This window comes from Peromyscus leucopus, chromosome 6 (assembly GCF_004664715.2).
Source record: "Peromyscus leucopus breed LL Stock chromosome 6, UCI_PerLeu_2.1, whole genome shotgun sequence".
NCBI classification, from domain to species: domain Eukaryota; kingdom Metazoa; phylum Chordata; class Mammalia; order Rodentia; family Cricetidae; genus Peromyscus; species Peromyscus leucopus.
The window spans coordinates 84,359,917-84,382,662 of NC_051068.1; the positions used below are offsets into that span (position 1 = coordinate 84,359,917).

Genomic DNA, 22,746 nt, shown 5'->3' on the forward strand with positions numbered 1-22,746 from the left:
CAAATCTTTGCAGGACCAAAAGGTCTCAAACACCTTTAGAACCTACTTGCATGTTTGTGCTCCTTAGAAAATAATAAAATAAAAATTGACCAACGTCACCAACCGTGGGTATATATTTTTTTGGACACAGTTATTTCCATTCAAGATGGACAGGGGTTCTCTTACCTTCCTCGCACCTTTATGTCTGAGATAGCATAAAAGTAACGTGCCAAATGGAGCTCATCTACAAATATTTCCCCAACGGCAGGTCTCAGTAGCCTGATCCTCAGGTCCGTGACTGTGAAGAAATCTCTGAGTTTCTTGGTTGTATCCAGCTGTCCATAGAGGGAAGCCATATTTCGTAGTCGAGGCCCAGCAAAGAATGCAAACCTGTCTTTGATCTCGAAGTGAATTATTTTGCTATTGGTGGAGTACCCTGTGGAGTACTCTTCTGTACAAATGATCTCCAAGACCGAGTGCTGGGATAAATCCTTCACCGACTTCGGGTCCATGTGAAAAGCATCGAGGCAGTCCGTGGCGTAATACTGATAGGGCTGCCACGTTCGTCCGTAATCGAGAGATTTCTCCAGGATCATTTGGTCTGGTCGCCCCGATTCAAAGGTAATAACTATGTTGTCTGTGAGCTCAATGGTTTTGCTCCAAGACAGAGTGATGTTAACCTGGAGAGGTTTGGGGTACTCCTTCCAAGTAGCAGACTGCCAAAATGTGGAGGGATGTCTTCCTTCAAAATCAAACATCAGCTCGGGAGGGTGTGCCAGTTCAGGAGTAGTTGCATCACACTCGTTGTTGCACATGTAAGGGTTGCCCTGGGGAAGAGGAATAAAGGAGGGCTCATGAAAACGTTGGCTCAACACAGTCTTACCTTATTGCTATTTGTTAATAAGTGAAGACAGAAAACAGCAACAATAACACAATCATTAAACATTTCACTTTTCCCAACTGGATTCTCTATAATAGCCTTAAAAAAACAAAAAAGGAGCTGGAAAGGTGACTCGGCAATTGGGAACATGGACTGCTCTTCCAAAAGACCCAGGCTCAATTCCTCAGCACCTACTCAGAAGCTCACAACTAACTGTTTGTAACTCTATTTCTAGGGCATCAGATGCTCTCTTCTGACCTCCATGGGCACCAGGCATGCAAATGGTGCACAGACATGCAAAACACTTAGACACATAACATATAAAAATTAAATTTGTAAAACTAATCTAGTAGCTTTCTTGTCTTTCCACGGGCTTCCAAGTATAAGAAAAGTTTATTTATCTATGTGTATTAGACCCATGATGTGATCCCAGTGGCACAAAGACTCAGAACTGCCTAATAGCTCAGTCCTTCTACTTCCTTCTAGAACGGTCTTGCATCGAAGCAACGAAGGCAGGGGGAATCCCTCCCTGACTTGACTTTTCTTAGAACATGGCTCCTTTTTATTATGACTTTTTGAAATTAAAATATGATTATATGATTTCTACCTTTCCATTCGCTTCCTCCTACTCCTCCCATGCATTGCACCCTTGTTCTCCCAAATTTACAGCTCAAAAAAAAAAAGCCAACTCTGTGTGTGTGTGTGTGTGTGTGTGTGTGTGTGTGTGTTTATTCCTAAATCTATAAATACAATCTGCTCAGTATATAATGTTACTTGTATGTGTGTTTTCAGGGCTGATCACTTGGTACTAGATAATCTGTTGGCGTGCTCTTCCCTGGGAAGATTATTTCTCCCACTCTCAGGATTCCTTAGTTGCCTGGAGTTCTTTGTCTACGGTTGAGGATTCCTGAAACTCCCCCTTCCACTGAGCATGTCTACTGATGTCATCCTTATTCAAGTCTTATTTAGGGATGGCTCTTTAACAATTCACTTTTCAAGCAGGGCTTTAGAATTAGCCACGAATGATAGATGCTCACCCTTGTCTGCTCTAGCCAAGGATATCCTCATTAGCATTCAGCTTTCTCTTGGCTTGGCCCCCAGTCCATCATACTTAACTGGGTCCCTGCTCCATAAAACCTGGTTTAAAAAACGTTTACTTTATTCACCACAAATCATTAAAATGTGGTACACTGTGGGCTCTGGGGCTTGGTCCAAACATCTGGCATCCTAATAGCCAGATATGAGATGAGTGTGCAGGAATGTCTTGGGCTGAGGATGTGTTCCAAGTGACGGAACACAGAAGCCCACTGTAGTTATGCCTCAGTATCCTCGAGGCATTGGTTCCTGGTCCCCCATGGATACCCAAATCTGCCTAATTTTAAATGGCATAACATTTGCATATACCCTCCACACACTTCAAATCATCTGGAGATGATTTACATGTAAATGTTATGTAAATAGTTACTATACTGCATTCTTTGGGGAACACGGACAAGGAATAATCTGTATGTTTGCAGTGCAGATGCAACCATCCCTGGACTTGTCTACACAGCACCTGAATGCCATCAAATGAGGAGCATTGAAAGGGGAATGAGAACCTGCGGGTGGCAGGAGGCTGCAGCATTGTACCTGCATGCCACTTATTCTAATGAATTGAACACTGTGCTCTACACGTGGCGGAGTCATGTTCTGCCACCGGCAACTTTCTGCATCTGCCTCCCCGCCGTATCTTCCCTCCTTGGTTGGTTGACGGCAGATGTGGAGTCTTCAGATTGTGGAGGACCAGCTCCAGGCAGCGAAGAAGGTGCTGTACACCAAACCAGACACTTGTGTGTTTGTGACTTTGCATCTGCCCATAGGCAGCTCTCAGTGGATGTTAATTATTATTCTCCTTACAAATGCTACTTCCTTTCCAACCCACTCAAACAAGAAGCTGGAAATAAACCTCCCTGTCATGTCACAAGTTGTAATGCTGCTTCTGCTACACTAACTGCCTCTTCTCAGCTTTCCCTGGTAGAATCTAGAGAGAATGACTTGGTAGTTCTTAAATCTTTCTTTAAAAAGAAAAGCAAATAATAGCACCCAAAGTCACTTTTCAGGTATAGTAAATGGTTATAGTTTCTCCTTATTTTCAGGGAACATATTACAAGACCCTCAGGGAATACTTAAAGCCTCTGGTCACACTAAGCCCAGTATATATGTTCTTTTTTTCCCTACACCTACTTAATCTATGAAATAGTCATTTATAACTTTGTACAATAAGGACTTAAGAATGACTCCTAATAGAACAATGTGTTATAATGAAAACTATGTGAATGAGGTCACTCTCAAAATATCTTTGTATACTCTTCTTCTGAGACTGATATAGACTGTACAGTGAATAGGTGATGAAATGATGTAAATGGGTGATTCGGTGGCTGTTCTTGATATAGTGCTAGTGGAATATGAATACTGTGATGCTGGGATTGCTGACCTGAGAGCCGAGACTGCTAGGCAGTGACTAATGAGTGAGTAATAGCTACAGTGGTAATACAAAGATAAAGGGCTATTCATCCTCACAACTGGTGGAATAGAGTCAAGAGTCAAGAGATCTTATCACATTACTTATAACAGTGAACAATGTAAAACTTAAACTGTTTATTTCTAGGTTTTTCCATCTAATATTTTAGATGCCAGTTGACCACCAGTAGCTGGCACTATGCAGAGTGAAACTATAGATTAGAGGGGATTGCTATATTCCCTCACCCTGTTCTAGGCATTTGTGAACATGATTGTTGAAAGAAACCACCTTCTCTGACTGTCCTCAGTCTTTCTTTTGGAATTGCACTTACAACTCTTTTCCTATTCTTTTCATGAACTGTGAGCTTTTGATCAAATCATCTGTTGGATATGTGAGATGGATCTCAAGTAATTAATTTACACTGTAGATATAGACACTCAGTTACCTGCTGACTCCTATGAAATACAAGATGAGCACTGAAGAATTGCTTTGTCCTCCCTAGAGGCACCTTGCTCCTACCTACTCAGCTAATACTCTCTTTCCCCCTTTCCCATTAAAGCAATTGAATCTGAACATTGGCAACAGGTTTGAGAGACTCAGGTATAATTGAGATGAGGCAGGAGAAAGGAGAGAAGGGATATCATGTGAGGAACAGAACTGTTTTAAAAATATACTCAAGAAATCAGTGATAATGGAAATGTTGCTGTACTTCTCTCTCAAATTTCAATTCCCTATTCCTGATCCCAGCGTCTGTGGCACTATTTATAGGCATCCCCTTCAAAATGAGCTGGGGCGGGGGTGAGGTGGGGGGCGGATAACTTTCTGTTCCAGGTGGAATAAATCACCAAATTTATTATTATTTAAACTCTCTTAAGCACACCAGAGCGTCAAATGCAAAGCTCTGCAAACTGGCAAAGGCTTTTTATGGAGGGCTATAAATATTGTGGAATCTGTCAGGATTTATAAATTCCAAATATATGTAAATGCACATTCTACCGGAAGGGGTCAGATTCACACAGATCATACCTTCATTTGAAATTTACTTTTAGAATATGGTCACTTTGAAGCCTGTCAGCATGCAGCCATGTGCACCACCATGAACTTGGATGCTAGCACCTTTGTCCTGACAGAAGCATCTTCATCTGTGGACAGGAGTGTGGGGACAAAGGAAGCTGGCCTTGTTGTATACAGTAAAGGGAGTTGCTATATATTTGTGTTAACTCTCGGTGGGACACAATATTTGTTCACCTTCAGCCTAGGTGTGGGAAGATTGTCAGATGGGGAAAAAGTACTGGGACCAAAGGAAGAGGAGGAACATCAGGCTAATTCTGGGGATGCATCAGTAAAAATAAACCCTTCCCCAAAAACAATGCTGAAGAAATCTGTCTAAAAGGTATTCATCCCTTTATGGAATAATGGTGATGTCCATACCCACCCCACCCCACCCCCATTCAGTTTACACTTAGACACTTTACATACCCTGGGCAATCCGTCATCCCTCCTTCAGAGAAGAGGGAATCAAGCATAGAGAAGTGTTAAGACACTTGCCAAAGTCACTTAAAGTATGCAAGAAGTGGAGCTGGCAAGCCCCGCTGATATGTTACACACCCAAGCCAGTGGTGGTGCCTGTATCATATAGCCTTGTCTTAGAAGCAGCACTGGCTGGTCAAGAGAAAATGTCTAAGAGTCAATGAGTTGTTTTTAACTTTGAAAAGCAGCTTAAGATTTTGTTTAAACCCTCATGAGCATCATGAGCATCTGAGAAACCTTGAAATAGGAAACCTCACTTAGCTTCACAGGATATACCTACACTCACTCACTCAAGCCCCTCTTAAATTTTGTAACCTCTATTTATATCCTACAGAATTGTTGCCATGGACAGCATTCTTTGAGATCCTCCACTTGATGTTATTCTTAGGATTGTAAACAAGTGATGTTTGGAGGACACCTCACACCTCTATATTCATCCTTTCATAAAGGACCACAGGAAACCTGGGTCTCTGATTCAGCCTTTGGGAAGAAGCACCCTTTCCCTGGTCCTCAGCAGGACAGGCAGCTCTGTGTGAAGGCTGACAAAACGTGTATTTTCTCACAGCTTCACACAGACCCGAAAGATGAAAGTTTCATACATTCAACAGTTCCTATTGATCACCCTCAATATGACTGTATGAGACGGGCTTGTCTTGGCTCCTAGGATATGGCATGGAACAAATTCTGGTCCTTGCTTCCCGTGGAACTTCCATCCCAGGTGGAGGAGATGCACTAAGCAAATAAGTACACAAGGCCGCATTATGCTGTGTGATGATAGGTGCTGCGGCGAAAATAAAGCCAACTGACGGAGAGCAGCATTGGTTGAGCGGTGCTGATTGTAATTTTATACTGGGAGGTCAGAGAAGGTCTTGCTGATAACATGACATTTGAGCAGATTAAGAACAATTTGTAATTTACACAGGGGATCATCAGAGGAGGTGACCAGAATGACAGGTTTGTCCTTCATCTGACTCTTCTCTTAGGGGGTATTTTCAGCAGCACAGCAATTTATTGCAATCGATGGGTAAACAAATCATTTGAAATGAGAATCTACACCAAATGACTGCTGATACCAAAAAAAAAAAAAAAAAAAAAAAAAAAAAAAAAAAAAAAAAAAAAAAAATCAATCCCCTGTTTCCCTTATTTCATGGCAGTCATACTCTTTTAGGAGATTGATGATTTGATAGCCATTAACATAATTTACCAAGAGACAGTGACACTGGGAGAGAATCAGCAGAGGAGGAGATAAAAGGGAGGTAGGAGAGTATTTCATTCCTGTCCTATATATAGGTGAGAGAGAAGGAAAACAAAGAGAGCTAAGGAATTGAAAATCTTACCATTCCCAATAGAGCTGAAGGGGAGATTATATGCTAAAATATTTAGTGTAAATATTTCACGTGGGTATGATCTATAACACTGTTGTTACAAAGAATTATCAGTATGAAAACAATTCTTGTTAAAGGGATTAGGTTAATTAAATTTTAGACTACTTCAACTCCACCCTAATCCCTCCTAATAACATCAAGAATGAAATTTATGTAAGAAAAATGCAACTTTTCCCTCCTTATGAAAACAAAGATCATTTTCTTGCTATTAAATCTCACAGATGCAGGCATCAGCATTGTAAGTCTGGCCTGGCAGGCAGTCTGGAATAGTCCTTAATTTAAGATCCTTTGTCTATGGGAAAGCAGAAAATACATATAACTATGTAGATAGTATTTGCACCACTATGAGATGCTTACATAATTAAACCAATATCACTATTAAATATTTTATAACAATTAGAACATCACATGTGATGCTTATTTTCATTTAAAAAATATTAATATTTTACTTCTGGGAGAATCGAAATTACTTATTAATTAGCAATGTGTTGGCACAGTGCACTGCTGTTATTCTTTCTTAATGTGCTTTCAGAATTCAAAGGATAAGTACAGTTGACGACATATGTTCCCTGTTTCAGTGGATGAAGGCCTTTCCCTTCTGCTGATTGGTACTTTGAAAGAACATCCTTTCACCTAAACTCTGTGAGACCTCTTCAGAGTTAAAGAGAAATCCTGTGTGCTCAGTATTGCTGTAAAACTTGAAGACCTATCAGTTTGACCTGATTTACCTATTCTCAAACAAAAAGCTTCCAAAGGTTTCCCTATTATCAAACAAGTGGGAATTACAATTGGAAATGGAAAGAGTACTCAGGGCAGATTTGTTGGTTTATGTTACCATAAGTTACACAGCACATGTCAGCAGGAGGCTCTGAGAAACATTTGGGTTCACACTCACACCCATCCTGGGAAACAGAGAAAGCTGCTGACATTTGTATCTGGCTAATCCTTACTCCTATTGATCAGTGAAAGTCAAACACACAAAGGCAAGCAACGGCACTGGAGGAGGGGCCTCCCACCGGGTTGCTGTTGTATTTCAGAAATAGACATCACTAGGGATTTGCCAGTTCAAGGCCTTTAGAAGGATCCCAGAACTGGCAGATCCAGGGAGGAACCACCATCATAGAGTGTGCTCTCCAGGCTTGTAGCACCATCTTCGACGGATGACTTTCCTACTTCCACTCATCTCCCTGGAAGCTCACTAGACATCCAAGTTTCATAGAGGTGGGTGACTGGCATTTTTATATGAGAGTTAAAATCACAATCTTTCCCAGCCCTTTCTTAGAACTTCCCTATCTCAACATTCTTCTACCTCAGATTCTTTCGCAACTCATACATGGAGGACCCAGGCTTTATGGCTTTTCTGAAGATACAAGGATGTCGCTCAGATGGGAGACAGGACTCAGAGGCTGTTCTGAACTTCCCTCTTTTGGCCCAGCAGTTCTACTACCATCACTGGGAAGAAGCAGAAGGAAGTTGGAACCAGAGTAACAAGATCCAAGAGAGAGGATATCTTTTCCAGGAGTCTGAAGGATACGTATCAGTACCACCAGCATGGACATGCTTGCAAGCCCTGGTGAGCCCAGATATAAAGAGGCTCTGTCCTCAGAGGGGAAAGGCCCACAAGGAAGCATATTCCATTTGCCCCAAGGTCTTTAAGAAATAAAGTGCTATGATCACTACAAACAGCAGTACAATCTCAATTAGTAAAACTTGCGGAGTTAGTACACTGGATCTTAATACAGGGCATTTTTATGGTGACAGTATAGTCTATTATAGTATTAGACTTTCCAACAGTGGATATGAAAAACCCATCGAACAAAATTATCTATGCATTTGTAAGTGCATCTCAAATTTTAGTTTGAAAAATATAGCACTCCAAGAATAGTAGGAGACAAATGGGGTTGTTTAATAACTTCATTTGTCAAGAAAGGGCCTTACTATGTAGCATAGGCTATCCTGTAAGTCTCTGTGTAGCTAAGGCTGGCCTCAAACTCAGGATCCTTCTGCCTCAGGCTCCCAAATCCCTGGTTTTATAACTTTGGAGTTAAAAAGTGATTGCTCCATTTTCGAAGGAAACCCTCTGTTCACCGTAGAGTTTTCTCTCCAGGGCAGGCACAGGCTTAACATCTGATTGAAGTTACAGCTTGTTTCAATCTGTTCTCTGACAGTACTAACACCTTGTGGACATTTTCACTCAAAAAAATAAAGTCAGGATAGCTTAACCTTTCCACAGTGAGCATACTGGAAGCCATACCACAGAGTGTGGACCACAATAGACAGCTGCACAAATCCCCACAGAAGATTATGTGCAGGACTTTCAAACTGGTGAGGGCCACAGAGGTCAAGAAGACACATTTCTAAAAGGGAGCTAAAGGTGCTCCCTAGTCACAAGCCACGTAAATGGATTCCTGTATGGCAGTCTATACCAATGCTTCCTATGTTCTGGGGAGGAGATAAATATTAATAGAACCAAGGCAAATGGAAAAGGGATTTCTATAGATAAACATGGAACTAAGGCAACATGATGTATGGGATCAGGAAATGGCTTTTTAAAAATTACTGTCTTAAAAATGCACAAATATTGGATGAAATATTTTGCTGTATGCATAACCAGAACACAGATACAAAATAGTAATAACTCAAACTGAAGAGGGTAGTGAACATTTAAGCTAAAGCAGTTTGAGGAAAACAGGGGTGTAAGACATCACAAAATGGGAGCTCCTGTGCTGAAGGCATTGGGAGAGGCAGCTTGAGCTGAAAGCTCCAATGTGATGCTCGAAATCATGTTCTTTCTTTTCTCACACGAGGGGAAGGGCCCAAGCCGACCTGAAACTTATTTCCTGGAGGCCTCCAGGTGTGAGACAATTTGGAAGGACAAGTACTATCCTTTGCTGAAGGTCTCAATTGATCATAAGAAGAGGGAACAGATTACTAATTATGGGCTTCCAAAAGGATTAACTTCTAGAGCCTGAAATCACCACATTCCTTATTTATTTCAATCTCTTCCAAACTCATCCTTTGCTTACTGGATACTAATAAAATAAGGATGATTTCTTTTAAAGGGGTATTGTGAAGAACATGGGGATAAGAACATGGCAAGAGGGTAAGAAAAATAGATTTCACAAGCAGCAAACACTATTCATATTCTCAGAAACAGCACTGTGTGTCCCTGTAGGTAAATAAGTTATGGACACCATGGTGTAATTCCCGGGAGTATCTGTTTCACCTCCCAGCAGACAATTAAGTATAGTTTTACATAACAAAGGGTGTTTTCTTCAGTAACATACAAAAAAAATAACTTCAAGCACTCTCAGGAAAAAACACAAAGAAGTTTCATGCTTGGGGCAGTTTGGAGGTTTGTGCTAAAACCCACCTGACAAGAATACGGAGGAGGACTTTGAGGCTCCATGACAACATACTCCTTTTCATCATGCTTCTGATTCTGTTACTTTATCCAGTTACCTTCAGAACTGTGAGTTTATCTATCCCACCATCAAATCATTAGTCAGCAAAAAACTGCTGCACTTGACCCTTCCATAATCCTGGTAAGTCTCCAGAGAAGGTATGGACCCGGAGCCCAACCATGGCTGGAAATGAACCCAGAGCCCAGCCATGCTGGACTTGGACTTTCTCTCTCCAGTGTTTATCCTCATGGTAATAGGACTTGATGTCATACTCATAATATGAATTACCACACTGTAGCTCCAGGACCAATGAATATTTTTTTTTGTTTCTGAGGATAAGCAAGGCATTTTAAAGACAGATATTAGAGAAACCTGTTAATTAAAAAAATCTTTATTTCAGTGGCCTTCTCAAAAAGAGTATTTCTGTGATGATATATTGTGTACCCCAATAAAGTTTACCTGGGGATCAGAGGACATAGCCAGCCACTGGATTAGACATAGAGGCCAGATAGTGGTGGCACACACCCTTAATCCTATCACTCGGGAGGCAGAGATTCGTCTGGATTTCTGTGAGTTCAAGGTCACACTGGGCTAATGAGAGAAACTGAACCAGGCAGTGGTGACACATGCCTTTAATTCCAGGAAGTGGTGTCTGGGCACAGAGAGGTATATAAGGCATAAGGAAACAGGAGCTCACTCTCTCGAGGCTGAGGATTTTATAGAGGTAGGAACGTGGCTGGCTGTTCTGTTTCTCTGATCTTTCAGCTTTCACCCCAGTATCTGGCTCTGGGTTTTTTATTATAAGACCTTTTAAGATTCGTGTTACACATTTTTTAACCTTCCAGGAATCTTTAAAGATCCCAAAGCAGTTGCTCTTCTATATGTCTTTTATTCACTCAATCATTCATTTGGTAATTATATATGTTTGTATGTGTCAAATACTGTGCTGTATACTGATAAAGAAACACAGTCCCTATTTCAACCAGGCTTCCAGATTAGTTGGAAAGGCAGACCCCAAAACAAAACAAAACAAAAACAACTATATAATTATAAATGAAACTATTCACTTCAAAAGGGAATAATACAGTTTCTCAGAAGAAAACAGGTACAAGGTCACTTGAACAAGGTGGGATGGGAAGAGTTCTTTTCGAGTAATGGTTCTCAATCTTCCTAATGATGTGTCCCTTTAATACAGTTCCTCATGTTGTAGTGACTCCCTGGCCATAAAACTATTTTTGTTACTACTTTATAACTATAACTTTGTTACTGTTATGAGTCATAATGTAAATATCTGATATACAGAATATCTGATATGCAACCACTGTGGGGGTTGTGACCCCTAGGTTGAGAACTAATGCTTTAGGGGACCACACTTAACCCAAAACTTAAGAGAACAAACTTGAGAGAGAGAACTTTATAGACAAGAGATAGCAAATGCCAAAAATAGCCTGGGCTTGGATGGAACATGGCGATCTGTAGCAACCAACCTGAAATGCTTGTTGTAACTAGATATTTGGTGGTAATTTTTACTGAGCTGTGAAATAAAAGCTTTGAAGTTGTAAGGTGATCAGGAGGTCTAAATTCAGAAATGCTGGATATGATATTCTCACTGGACAAATGACAGAGTTAAGCTTACACATTGCTTGCAGTGTGTCCAACACTATTCTAAATGCATACTCACATTAACACACTGGGATCTTCATAACAGTAATTTGAGGTAGATACTTGGTTTACCTTTTGTAGATACTGAAACTAAAGCACAAATCATTTAAATAGCTTGTTCAGAATCACATAACTGCTAAGCTTCAAAATCATTTATAACCCAGTCAATTTGTCAATAGAGTCAAACATGCTCAGCTGCTGTGTTGTGGGCTGTCTCCGTCTTTCTCTGTCTTCATGATCTTGTGTCAATATGAGCTTGGACCCTCAGGGCAGAGATGATCAATGCATGAGACATTAGCTTGTGAAGATATTTAAAACTGAGGACGGACGAGAACACTGGAAGTGGAAGGTTTAGGATGATGGCTGTGTCCCAGTTAGACAAATAGCCAATGCTTGCTTGTTAGGTTCAAGGAACAATTTACCTCTTCCTGGAAAATCATCTCCTAAACAAACACATATAGCTCTGTCTTTAATTTTTAAGTAGATTTAAGTGGAATGATCCTAGATTATATGAGATTTTAAAAAATGAAAAAGGTAAATTTTAATTTTAAAACAATTGTTTTTTTCTTTTATATTGGGAGAAGATAAACTCTCTATCAGACCACTAATGATCCAGGCTGCCACTGGCTGTTATGGGCAAGGAAGCTACTCTTGCAGTGGTATTGATGACTGCAGACTCACAGTTGAGAATGAGAGACATTGAAGGCTTCTGTGACAACCTCTCCCCCAATAAACAGTCTAAACAGGAAGCCACTGAAGAGAGCCCTGAACAATTGCAACAGGGGTGCTGGAGTGTAGCTCTTCACCCTTGATGGTTTCTAGTGAGTAGGGGTGGTGGTGGAGAAGGACTCTGTTTTCTTTAAGGGGCTGGCAACTGGCAGTTTGACCATGTTCCAATGAGTATATGGGCAACACAAATTGGACTTGGTGTATTTTTTTTTCTTTATTCCTGTTTTTTGGGAGAGGACACAAGGGTGGGAGGTGGGCCTGGCAGGACTGGGAAGCCAGTGTGATCATCAGGGTGCACTGTGTGAAATTCTCAAATAATCAATAAAAGTATCATGTTGGAAAAAAGAAACGATGTTACAGTGCCTGCTGTGGGGAAAAAAAAATCTTCAAAGATAAACTGTCTACAAATGTATTGTTTTTTTTTTTAAATTAGGTTATTTATAACAATGAGAAAAGAAGCAATTTTCTGTCCCAAAGAATCTGTATTTATTTATTTTGCTTTTTTGAGATAGGGTTTCTCTGTGTAGCTTTGGTGCCTATCCTGGATCTTGATCTGTAGACCAGGCCCACTTTGAACTCACAGAGATCCACCTGGCTCTGCCTCCCGAGTGCTGGGATTAAAGGCGTGCACCATCACCACCCTGCCTTTATCATCATTTAAAGTAGAATTACAGCTCTGGGTTAATGTGGAAGGGTGGTTCTGAGAAATGTCAATGGGAATTCTGCTGGGGACGAAACTTTCATACTGATTTGTTTTCCTGATCATGTCTTACTGTTTTTAGTTTCCCAGCATTCTTCTTCTTTGCTTCCATTACATGTTCTTCCTTCTTCAGGTCCTTAAAAATGAATATTTACCCATGGCCGTATCTTTTGATGTTTTCACTTCAGTCTCATGAAGTTTCATAGATAATTCATGCCGCAGCTTCAACTATCACTTATACTTCAATAAGCCAGAAATTCTATCTCTAGTTCTTATTTCTCAGATGAATTTCAGACTCTATTCAACTACCTACTTGAATATCATCTAAATGATGATTCATAGGAATTCCTAACACAACACATTGAAGAGTTAACTTTCCTCTTTCCTTTTCTTCTCTTTCCTAGAAAATCACTCCTAAACCTAGTGGTTTAGGATGGATGTTGTGGCTTGGATGTAAAATATTTACCAAAGGCTCCTGTGTTTGAACTTGATGCTGCTTTGGGAGGTCATGGAACAATTAGCTGGAGTCAGTGGGCTTAGGCATGATGTTTTATAACCTGGTTCTTCTTTTTCTACACCTTCAGTTTCTTGACTACACATGTAGAATGACCAGCCAATTAACCATTCTTGGCATGATGGACTCCTTCCCTTAACTTATAAGCCAAAATAAACCCTTTCTTCATTAAGTGGCTTCTGGTTAGATATTTATCACAACAGTGATAAAGGTGACTAACACAGTTGTTCTAAGCAAGGATGGTTTGACTTCTATAGTATTCCCACTAAAGATATGCAATCTGAACCCAAGAATGAGAAATTACCAGACAAACCGAAGATGAGGAGGTATTCTACAGATAAACTGCTCTTATGAAAAATAAGTTCTCATGAAAAATAAAGGTGTTTTGCCAGATGCCATATTTACAGAGACTAAACAAGTCTCACTGATGAAAACCAACTGGTCTGCTATCAAAACCATTATTGATACAACTGATAAAACCAGAATAGTGGTTAAACAATATATGAATACAGAGGATCCATATTAATTTTCCAATTTTGATGGTGTAATTGCAATTATATAAGAGAGTGTCTCCATTTCTGTGAGGTTATGAAGACATTAGGTTGACAACTCATAGACAAATGATTCCGTTAAAAATAGCTGCTTATTCTCCTGGCCTGCAGAATAGAACTGGCTGGTTGGCAGGGACACAGTTGCGACTGTCCTGTGGGTGGAGAGCAGGAGAGCTGCCACCTCCCTCTCCCTCATATGCCACGTGGTGACAAGAGTGAGGGAGATATCCCCATTCCCTACCCCTCGCCACCTGCAGCAGGTGGGAGAGCTGGCCTTAGGGCATGAGAACAGAAGAGCTGGACCTGCCTCTCACCAAGCTCAGCAATTGGGAGAGCGGGCCCTGCACCTCATCTGGATAAAACAGTAGAGCTGGTCCTGGTGCTGTGAGGGCAGGTGAACAGGACCAAAGGCTTGAGAGCAGGAGAACTGGCCCCACTCCTTGCTGCCTGCTACATTGGGTGACCTAGCTGGAGAGCTTGTCTGGGTGGTGATGATGAGGGAAAGCTGGCCAACCCAGCTACCACCCCTGCCCAGAACCAGGTCTATGAGTTAGCCTGCCCCAACATTCATCTCATCTATGAACTACTGGAACATGTGAAGGGGCCAGAACTGCAGATACAAAGCTGCCGGATCTCCACGACACAAGACAACAATATGATATCCAAAAGGAGTCCTGGCGAGGGCCCAGTATTTGTAGTGCAGCAGACATGCTCAAATCAGACCAATGACTTATTTCGAGGAACACTTACAAGTAAAGATGTATGGACTAAAGGGTATACTGTGTGACTCACTGGACCACACTATATATAGCTTCCAAGCCAAGATTTTTTCTTTCTTTTTTTTATATATTTGTTTTTTTGGGGGTTGTTTTTGGTTTTACTTTTAAATTTTGTTTTGTTTAGGGGGGATTGCAAGGACAGAGGACAGAAGCTAGGGGACGGGGAGATGAGTAGAATCTGGATACATGATATGAAATCCACAAAGGAATCGATTTAAAAAGTTAAAAAATAGCTGTTTATATCATATGCACAACTTATATAAGTCTGAGACTTAAACAAACACAACGACAGTTACTATGTATCAAGCAAGGGAAGAAAATTCTTAATTTTAAAAATAAATATTAGTATTAAAAAGATTTTCCCTGCCAGCCTGGACTACAGAGTGAGTTCCAGGGAAGGTGTAAAGTTACACAGAGAAACCCTGTCTCAAAAAAAAAAAAAAAAAAAAAAAAAAAAGATTTTCCCCCAAAACCAGAAGTACAAATTTCAAAAGGCATAAGAGAGAAATGCTTGATGAGTTCAGTCCTTACATTTCAGGAATTGAGATGGATTCAAGCACACATATTTGGAAGTTCTTAGACAACATTCATTCAGGTGGCATCTAGATCTGTTAACACTGGGATACTACCTAATGAAAACTAAGGTTCTGTGTCTGGTTGGCTTCTGTTTAAATTCAGTTCTAGCACTTTTCTGCCATGTAATGTTTCACAAACTAGTTTTTCAAACCCCAATCTTGTCCTTGTTAAAGTGAGTGACACGATATGTACTTTATGATACCAACTTGACATAACAGTACATAGCATATGTTAAAAGCTTAATGTTTCCTTGGCATATAGTTGTGCTCAATAAACAGTACTTAGCATTAACATGTTCTACCTGTTCCCCTTGACTCACAGAATAACACCCGTCTGCTGAACAGTTTCCAAAGGCACAGTCCACTGTTACAGCTCTGTTCAGACCTCCACTGCCTTCTTCTGTTTTAAAAAATATTTTTCTCCTAAATTACTGACAATAGCCTTAGAAATTATCTCCCGAGGTAGAGCTTTGGCATTTTATAATCTGTTATCTGCAGAGCTGCTAGACAGATCTTTTAAAAACACAAACCTGCTTGTATCAGGTTCCCTCCTAAAGCTATTTAATAGATTTCTCATCACTTTGAAAGGAACAGTTTAAATTCCTCAGCTACATGTAAAATCTTTCCGGGTGTGCCCTCTGAAAGCCGATGAAAGACCTTTCATCTTGCTCGCTCTCGTTTGTATTCCATGCTGTGAGTCATACCAACCTGGGAACGTGTACTATGGACCATATACCTGAGAACACAGATTATACAAAGTTGCAATTAGCTTTTATGTCTCCTCCCACATAGAGTATTTAGCACATGTATGCTCAGCAAAATATTTACTCATTTAAAAGCAAAGTAAGAAAGACAAACAGGAAAGCAGAATGAAAATAGGATAAACCATGTAAATTTGATAGAGAGGGACAAAATGGATGGCTGTGAAGAACTAAAGAAATAGCCAAGTTTAAAGAAATAATGGATCTCCCTAAGTTGTATATGGAATTTATGTGATGGAACAGACACTGTAAATAGAAAAGGAGTCCCACTCCAAGTGCAGAGTGTCTATGTGTGATTGATATAGTCACTCAGGCTCCTTGTGAGGTTATGGGACAATGACAAATTATACGAGCTGCAGCTGTCTCCCAAGTCCTTTCCTGGTGTTCATTTTATCCTCATTCTTCTCCATCACCAGGCGCAGTGTTTCCCCTATTGCTCTTAGAGTAGAATGTCTCTTTTCCTAATCCCATCTCCCTGTACCTACTCCACCTGCTGCTGTCTTCCGGACTTATAGAAGACGCTCAACACCAAAGACTTGATTTGTTCTTGAGTGGTTGTAGAGCAAACTGTGGTGAAACAGCAATGAATGGGGTGGTTGTAGCTTTCTAATGCCCAATAATGAAATAGCTCAGTGGGGGAGAATCCTATGTGAAGCCCTGTGTAAATGGGTATTATGGTGATATTTTATTTGTACTGAAATGTGATTTTATTTGTATATTAATAAAGTTCCCTGGGGGGTCAGAGCTATTAGAGCCATAGCAAAAGCTGGATGGTGGTGGTGCACTCCTTTAATCCAAGCACTTGGTAGGCAGAGCTAGGTAGAGCTCTGTGTGGTCAAGGATACAGCCAGCATTGGAGACACACGCCTTTAATCTCAACACCAACCATAGAAGACCTGGAGGTCTGTACAGACAGGTAGTGATGAGGTGGTCATGTGGTTGGGTTTACGACCAATGAGAAGGCAGAACAGAAAGTCTATATAAAGACAAACACACAGGAAGTAGGTCTCTCTTTTGCTGAAGAGGCTAGCTGCTGCCGACGGGTAAGGCTCTTAGCTCTGATCTCTTGGCTTTCTTCTTCGCATTGGTTCTGTGTTTCTTATGTAATAAGACGGTTGGTTACATCTACAGGGTATATTGGGAAAAATCAGGCATGCTTTGCTGCATAAGAGAAAGGTGGCCTTTGTTTCCTATGGCTATTTAGAGGGGTCTTAAAAGTTCTACCTAGGCCCACAATTTGGTTCTTCATGAGTTAATTAAATTTAACTGTCAGGACCACTAAACAACATGAACTACTTTACAGGCTTGTATGTGGGATTCTACATATGGTTTTATAATTCCCTTTTTTTTTTTAAAAAAAAAAAAAAAAAAGAGGGTCTTGAGAACTGTATAGGATCAAGACCTATATATCTTTGTCTTTCCACTACCTGGGACATAGATAGCATATTCCAGGGATTCCCAAGTTTGAAAACCCTTCCTCCACCATAGACCCTCGTTTCCTCCTCTTCTTTTCACTACTTTTTTGTTTGTTCAGTTTTTGAGACAGAGTCCCACTATGTAACCCAGTCTCACTTCCAGCTCACACCAGTCATCATGCTTCAGTCTCCTGAGTGCGGCAATTACAGTGTGAACCACCAACCAAACCTGTTCATTCTTTTCTACTGTAGCCATGACTCCCCTACCCTAAATACTTCATTTTTAGCATTTCTGACAGTGAGATACATTCTCTAAATCCACTTTTCAGAATTTTACTTTCCCACATTTATTCATAGTTCATAATATGTTAATATGTCCTTAAAATATGAGTATATTTTATATAGCTCAAGAGACAGATAATTATCCTGGTGCATTAACAGCAATAAATACCACATTCACTTATTTGTAAAGGCAAATTGGCTGTTATTCTACCAGGGCCACCATCATAAACCAGATTTGAATTAAATGACTGGTAGTATTAAGCAACTGACAAATGCTAGACATGCTCAACGTTATAGATTAAGTCAAGATAAAGTTAATACATCCTTAGCAGTTGTGGTGTAGTAGTATGACAAGATGGAGAGAATGCACCATCTTGAAAACAGGAAAACAGGGATAAGAGAACATTGGGTTATATGGAAATAAAATAATAATGCAATTCCTGTTAGCAGACCATATGTTCAAATGTCTACTGTTAAAGAAAAAATTAAAAGTTAGCCATTATGAAGTATTTAGATGAGGTTAAGCATGAGTTTTGTGAAATGTCTGTGTTTTGTTTAGGTGAAGAGAGCACATTCTCTACTGGGAAAAGATAGGGGATCCAGGGTCACCCAACACCACTTTATTGTGAGGAATTTGGGAGGGATGTTATATTTGTCAGTTTGATATGATTCCATAAAACCCCAGTATGAATTTTACTGAAGAAAATGGCTGAAGTTCACAGTGTCATGAAATATAGCCAAGAATCAGGAATATTTTATTTTGGAGGGTCATAATGAGCTGCAATGAAATGAGGAATCAGTTTAAATATACAATGGAAGCTGGTTTTAGACAGCATAGCAAGGTAGGCACTAATTCTTGAGTTCATTGAGCTAGAGTAAATAAGATCAACAGTGCTTTTAGTAGCAGACATATCACATACGGTTAGCCTTTTTTAAAGAGTAGTTTCCCAGGTTTTCTAGAGAGAGAGAGAGAGAGAGAGAGAGAGAGAGAGAAAATTCATTCAAATTGAGCTGAATTTTACGAATCACCCCAATCAAGCTATTGAGAATTATTGGAAGTGAGATTCTAATAGAATTTTGGTTGTGGACATACAAATAATTCAAGATGTCATCATTGTATCTATCCAAATTTCTACCATAAAAATATACAACAAATGTTGAATAAATGAATGAATGCAAGCTATTTTATGACTAACTTTTCTATTTAATAAAACACAAAAATTCCACAATATTGGAGAAGCAATTAAATGTCTTTGACACTTAATTATCAACCTGCTGTGTTAATTGTTTCTGTAGTGTTATGCAAATATGAAGCATGAATCTTGTTGTCTCTTCTTTGATAGTCTTCAAATGTTAGTTTACCAAATTCAAATCATGTGTATATCAATTACACATCAAGAGATATTGGCATGTGCTAAGAATGGGTAGAAAAAACTGACCTAGAGCCGGTAACTACTCCTTCCAAAGTCCAAGACAGGGACAGGGGCATTTTTATAACAGCAGAGTGGCATGGCAATTGCTTCCCATCAAAGGGGTAGACGGAAGGTAGGAAGGCTAACTAGGAATTAGTTTGAACTAACTAGGCATCAGAACACGTGGCTGAGCTATGTTCATTAACAAGGTGATAGACAGTCCAGCAGGAAGTAGATTGATTGGAAGTAGAAACTAAAGTAAAAGCAAGGATCAATGATGCCTAGAAGATGTAATGCCTGAAAAGCATCAAAAATAGTGGTGATGAAGCTTCTGTTTGAGCCTAGTGGAAAGCTGGGACTCACTGCTCCATCCCAGCAGTTCAATTTGAGAAACATTAGTTTGACATCAGTGTAATTGAAAATCAAGAAAATGCCACAGAGATCCAATTTATAATGCACAACAAAGCAGTTTAAAATTCTCCATCCTCTTTTTCTCTCTAAATATCCCATATGCATAATTACTGACCTGTAAATCTTCCCTTCCTCACTCAAAGCTCCCATTAGCTCAGTCCCAGGCTCAGCTTGCACAGGCTCACTTCTGTCTCTTGCTTTCTTCGTCCTCCTCTTTTTATCTCCTCTTAGTCTGTTCAGCTATTTTATTACAAATCCTAATGGCCCCCTCTGTTTCTTCAGATAGTCTCAGTACACATTACTCTAGTTTATTAAAATATGGCTCAGGAGCCCAAGAGGCAAATCAAAGCCTCCAGAAATTAGTCCAAGCCGCTGTAAACATTTTGAGGAAATAAGTGGCTACAGTGATGTTTTGAAGGTGAGGCACTGAAGTCCAAGGAGGTGACAAGGTGTGTGTCCTTCCCTAAAGTAGCACAGGAAGGTAGAAGGCGAAGAACAAATAGTGAGTGTGAAGCACTAGAGTGGGAACACGTGTGAACAAGGCCAAGCGGTAAAAGGCAAATAGAAACCATTGAAGACAGAAGCAGGCTAAAATGAAGCTAAGCAGGAGCCTTGTTAGGAGGAAACTAGTAATGCTGGTGCATGGAAAATCGCTCTGGGCACAGGTGGAACTATTGTGTCTGAGCCTGGTCAGCTGGAGTGCATTATGACTCTAATAAGTATTATAATTCTCACCATTACTGAACATACAGAATGCCTTTCTCGAGGTTTACATTCCTGATCTGTATTAATCCTTGTGCCTCAGTTTTCTCATCCATGTGATAGGCCCAGTAAAGGTTCAGATTTCCTAGAAGGTTTGAGGGAACTAAAAGAATTAACCAGTTGCTTGAGACATGATGCCTCACACATGATAAAACCCCAATGAGTGCCTGCCTACTACTAAGATCAGTGTCACTGCTGTCATTTATGTTTGTGAATCTATGGCTTTTCCAAATTGTCACCTCCTGACAGTCTTCCTTTTAGGGGCCAATGTACCACTTAATAGCTTAGAACGTGCTTCTTCAGATTGGAGGAGTGAAATGGATGCGCGACAACAACAGCTGATGAAAATAAAGACAAAGGTGAGAGACAGAAAGAGAGGGAGTCTATTAAGATACCTGAGTACTATGATTTTCATGGCTGGAAGTAGTTAAAAAATAATCAAACTCAAAAACCAAAATTTCAGATAATATCAACAGAATGGATAGGAATCAGGCTATTATGGGGAAGGATCTTATCTATGTTCAAAAAAATTAATTAGAAATTCCTCAACCATGATATTAATGAACTTGAGTAGAAAAAGGCCATCCTAAATGTACCTCTCTTAGATCCATTATACAGAGTTGGTCATGATCTTCCTAGAAGAAGGAGTCCATGCACCTGTCCATAAATGAGAAAATGCCAAACTTGGTAATAGCTGACTTTATTGGCAGCTAACAGCCAATATTTGAGCAACTGTACATAATTTAGGGCCCTCTAGATAGTCAAAAGTCTGTACACAAAGAGAAATAAAAATTTAATCTGACCTCTAAAAGAATGAAAAGGCAATTCGTATCCTAGAGAATAGAGGAGAAAAATTCTTTTGAAATGTCAGAAGGGAAAAAAAGTATGTGTGTGATCAATAGGGCTAGATATTTGAGAGCAGATAAGGAGTAAGAAAAATCTCTCTATTTGTCTTGAAAGTGGCTGTCAACGTCCTGGAAGTGTATGTTATAATAGGGTGCCGAGGCAAAAGCCATTTTACTAGAGAATGGTGTAATGATCTCTTTTAAAAAGGGAAGCAGGGGCTCAAAACACTCATTAGAGAGGCCCAAAAATGAAGGCAGGGTGAAACGGGATGGTAGGTTTCAGTTGGGGACTAGATGAAGTGATGCACTTATCAGACAGATCAATGTCTGATGACAACGCAAAGAAATGCCAAGAGAAAGGAAAAGGGAAGCGTGTTCATGACAGAAGGGTTAAGCGTGCGGTTAAGTTGCTAGGATCTACATTGTAACTGGAAACGCGGGATGCATTTCTAATACAAAAACCTCTCTTATTTGCTGGCTAAATCATTTTAGTTAGGAGCCAGAATGCTCTATGGCTAAGATTATTGGGTAAATGTCCCCTGTTTCCTCACCTTCTAATCCCATTAATCTGCTCTGGTTAACTCTCACTAACAGGAACCAATATAAGGATTGATTTTAGGCAATTTTAAATCTTCCTCAATATTAGTTCAGGTCCATACCAGGAGAAAATCCACTTGTCCTGAATGGATTGCACGAGGCTACTCAAGTGATTTCAAAAGTGGGAAATCAGAAGATATTGAATTTTAAATATTAGATTATTTTATATTGGACTTTGGATCTAATATTAGATATTAAAGTGTAAAATCACATTGCCCTTATTGCTAGCCTTCTTCTTTATCTTGCTGCAGGATCAGTATTGTTTTAGTACAGTATTTGACGGCTCATGAGCCTACAGCACAAGGGAAAATATTTGCACCACTTATTGAATGGTGGACAGTCCAAGCTTTAAAACAAATGTTGCCAAACTTTAAATGCTATCATCTATTAACATGTGACGGCAAAGTCATAGTTTATTATGGTAGCAACAGAAATCTATAGCAAAACAAAAATCAAGTGAAATCCAAAGCTCATCTACAAAGAAGTGAGGAATTCTGTTTGTGAGTTGTCTGCCATCCTGCCTTCAAAGGAAACAGTCCTCCAAGGAGGGTGCCTCTGCACTTTGGGGTGAGCTAACACCACAACAAAGACAACATTGAACAAAGCAAACAAAGAGGAAAATTCTGGGGACTCGTGCCCACTGGCTCATCACTGATTTTCAACTACACTATTTTTACTATTTTATTTTAGACATTATTTGATAATGCTTTGAAAACTCTTTAAAATCAGAAACAATATATATGCCCTTGAGCCCTTCAATAAAACCCACATTTGCCCTCATAGCTCCCTGTGCCATTTCTACATCACATGTTCTACCATCCACTCATGTTTCCTTGAACTTGAATTGCGAGATGATCGTTCTCACGTAGCTGCTCTCTATATACTTCCCTTTGTTGAAGCCTTCTCCTGCCTCTCCATTCCATCAGCCCTACCACTCCACTACCTGTTGGAACAATTCTGCCACCAGGATACCCCCCCTTCTCTACGTTCATTACACCTAAATTTCTCTACCCCCCCCCAAATGCATCCTGCCCACTGGTGGCCTGTTTCTAGTTTCCAAGCTTCCATATGTA

At 40.0% G+C, this 22,746-nt stretch overlaps 1 protein-coding gene across 1 annotated transcript in view; it reads right to left on the reverse strand.

Moving 5' to 3' along the window:
- The window catches only part of Ntng1 (netrin G1), a 334,636-nt gene that overhangs the window by 146,113 nt on the left and 165,777 nt on the right, over nt 1-22,746 (reverse strand). Inside the window, 1 exon segment of the mRNA XM_028879321.2 lies at nt 166-806. Within this exon segment, the coding sequence (XP_028735154.1) occupies nt 166-806 (641 nt within the window).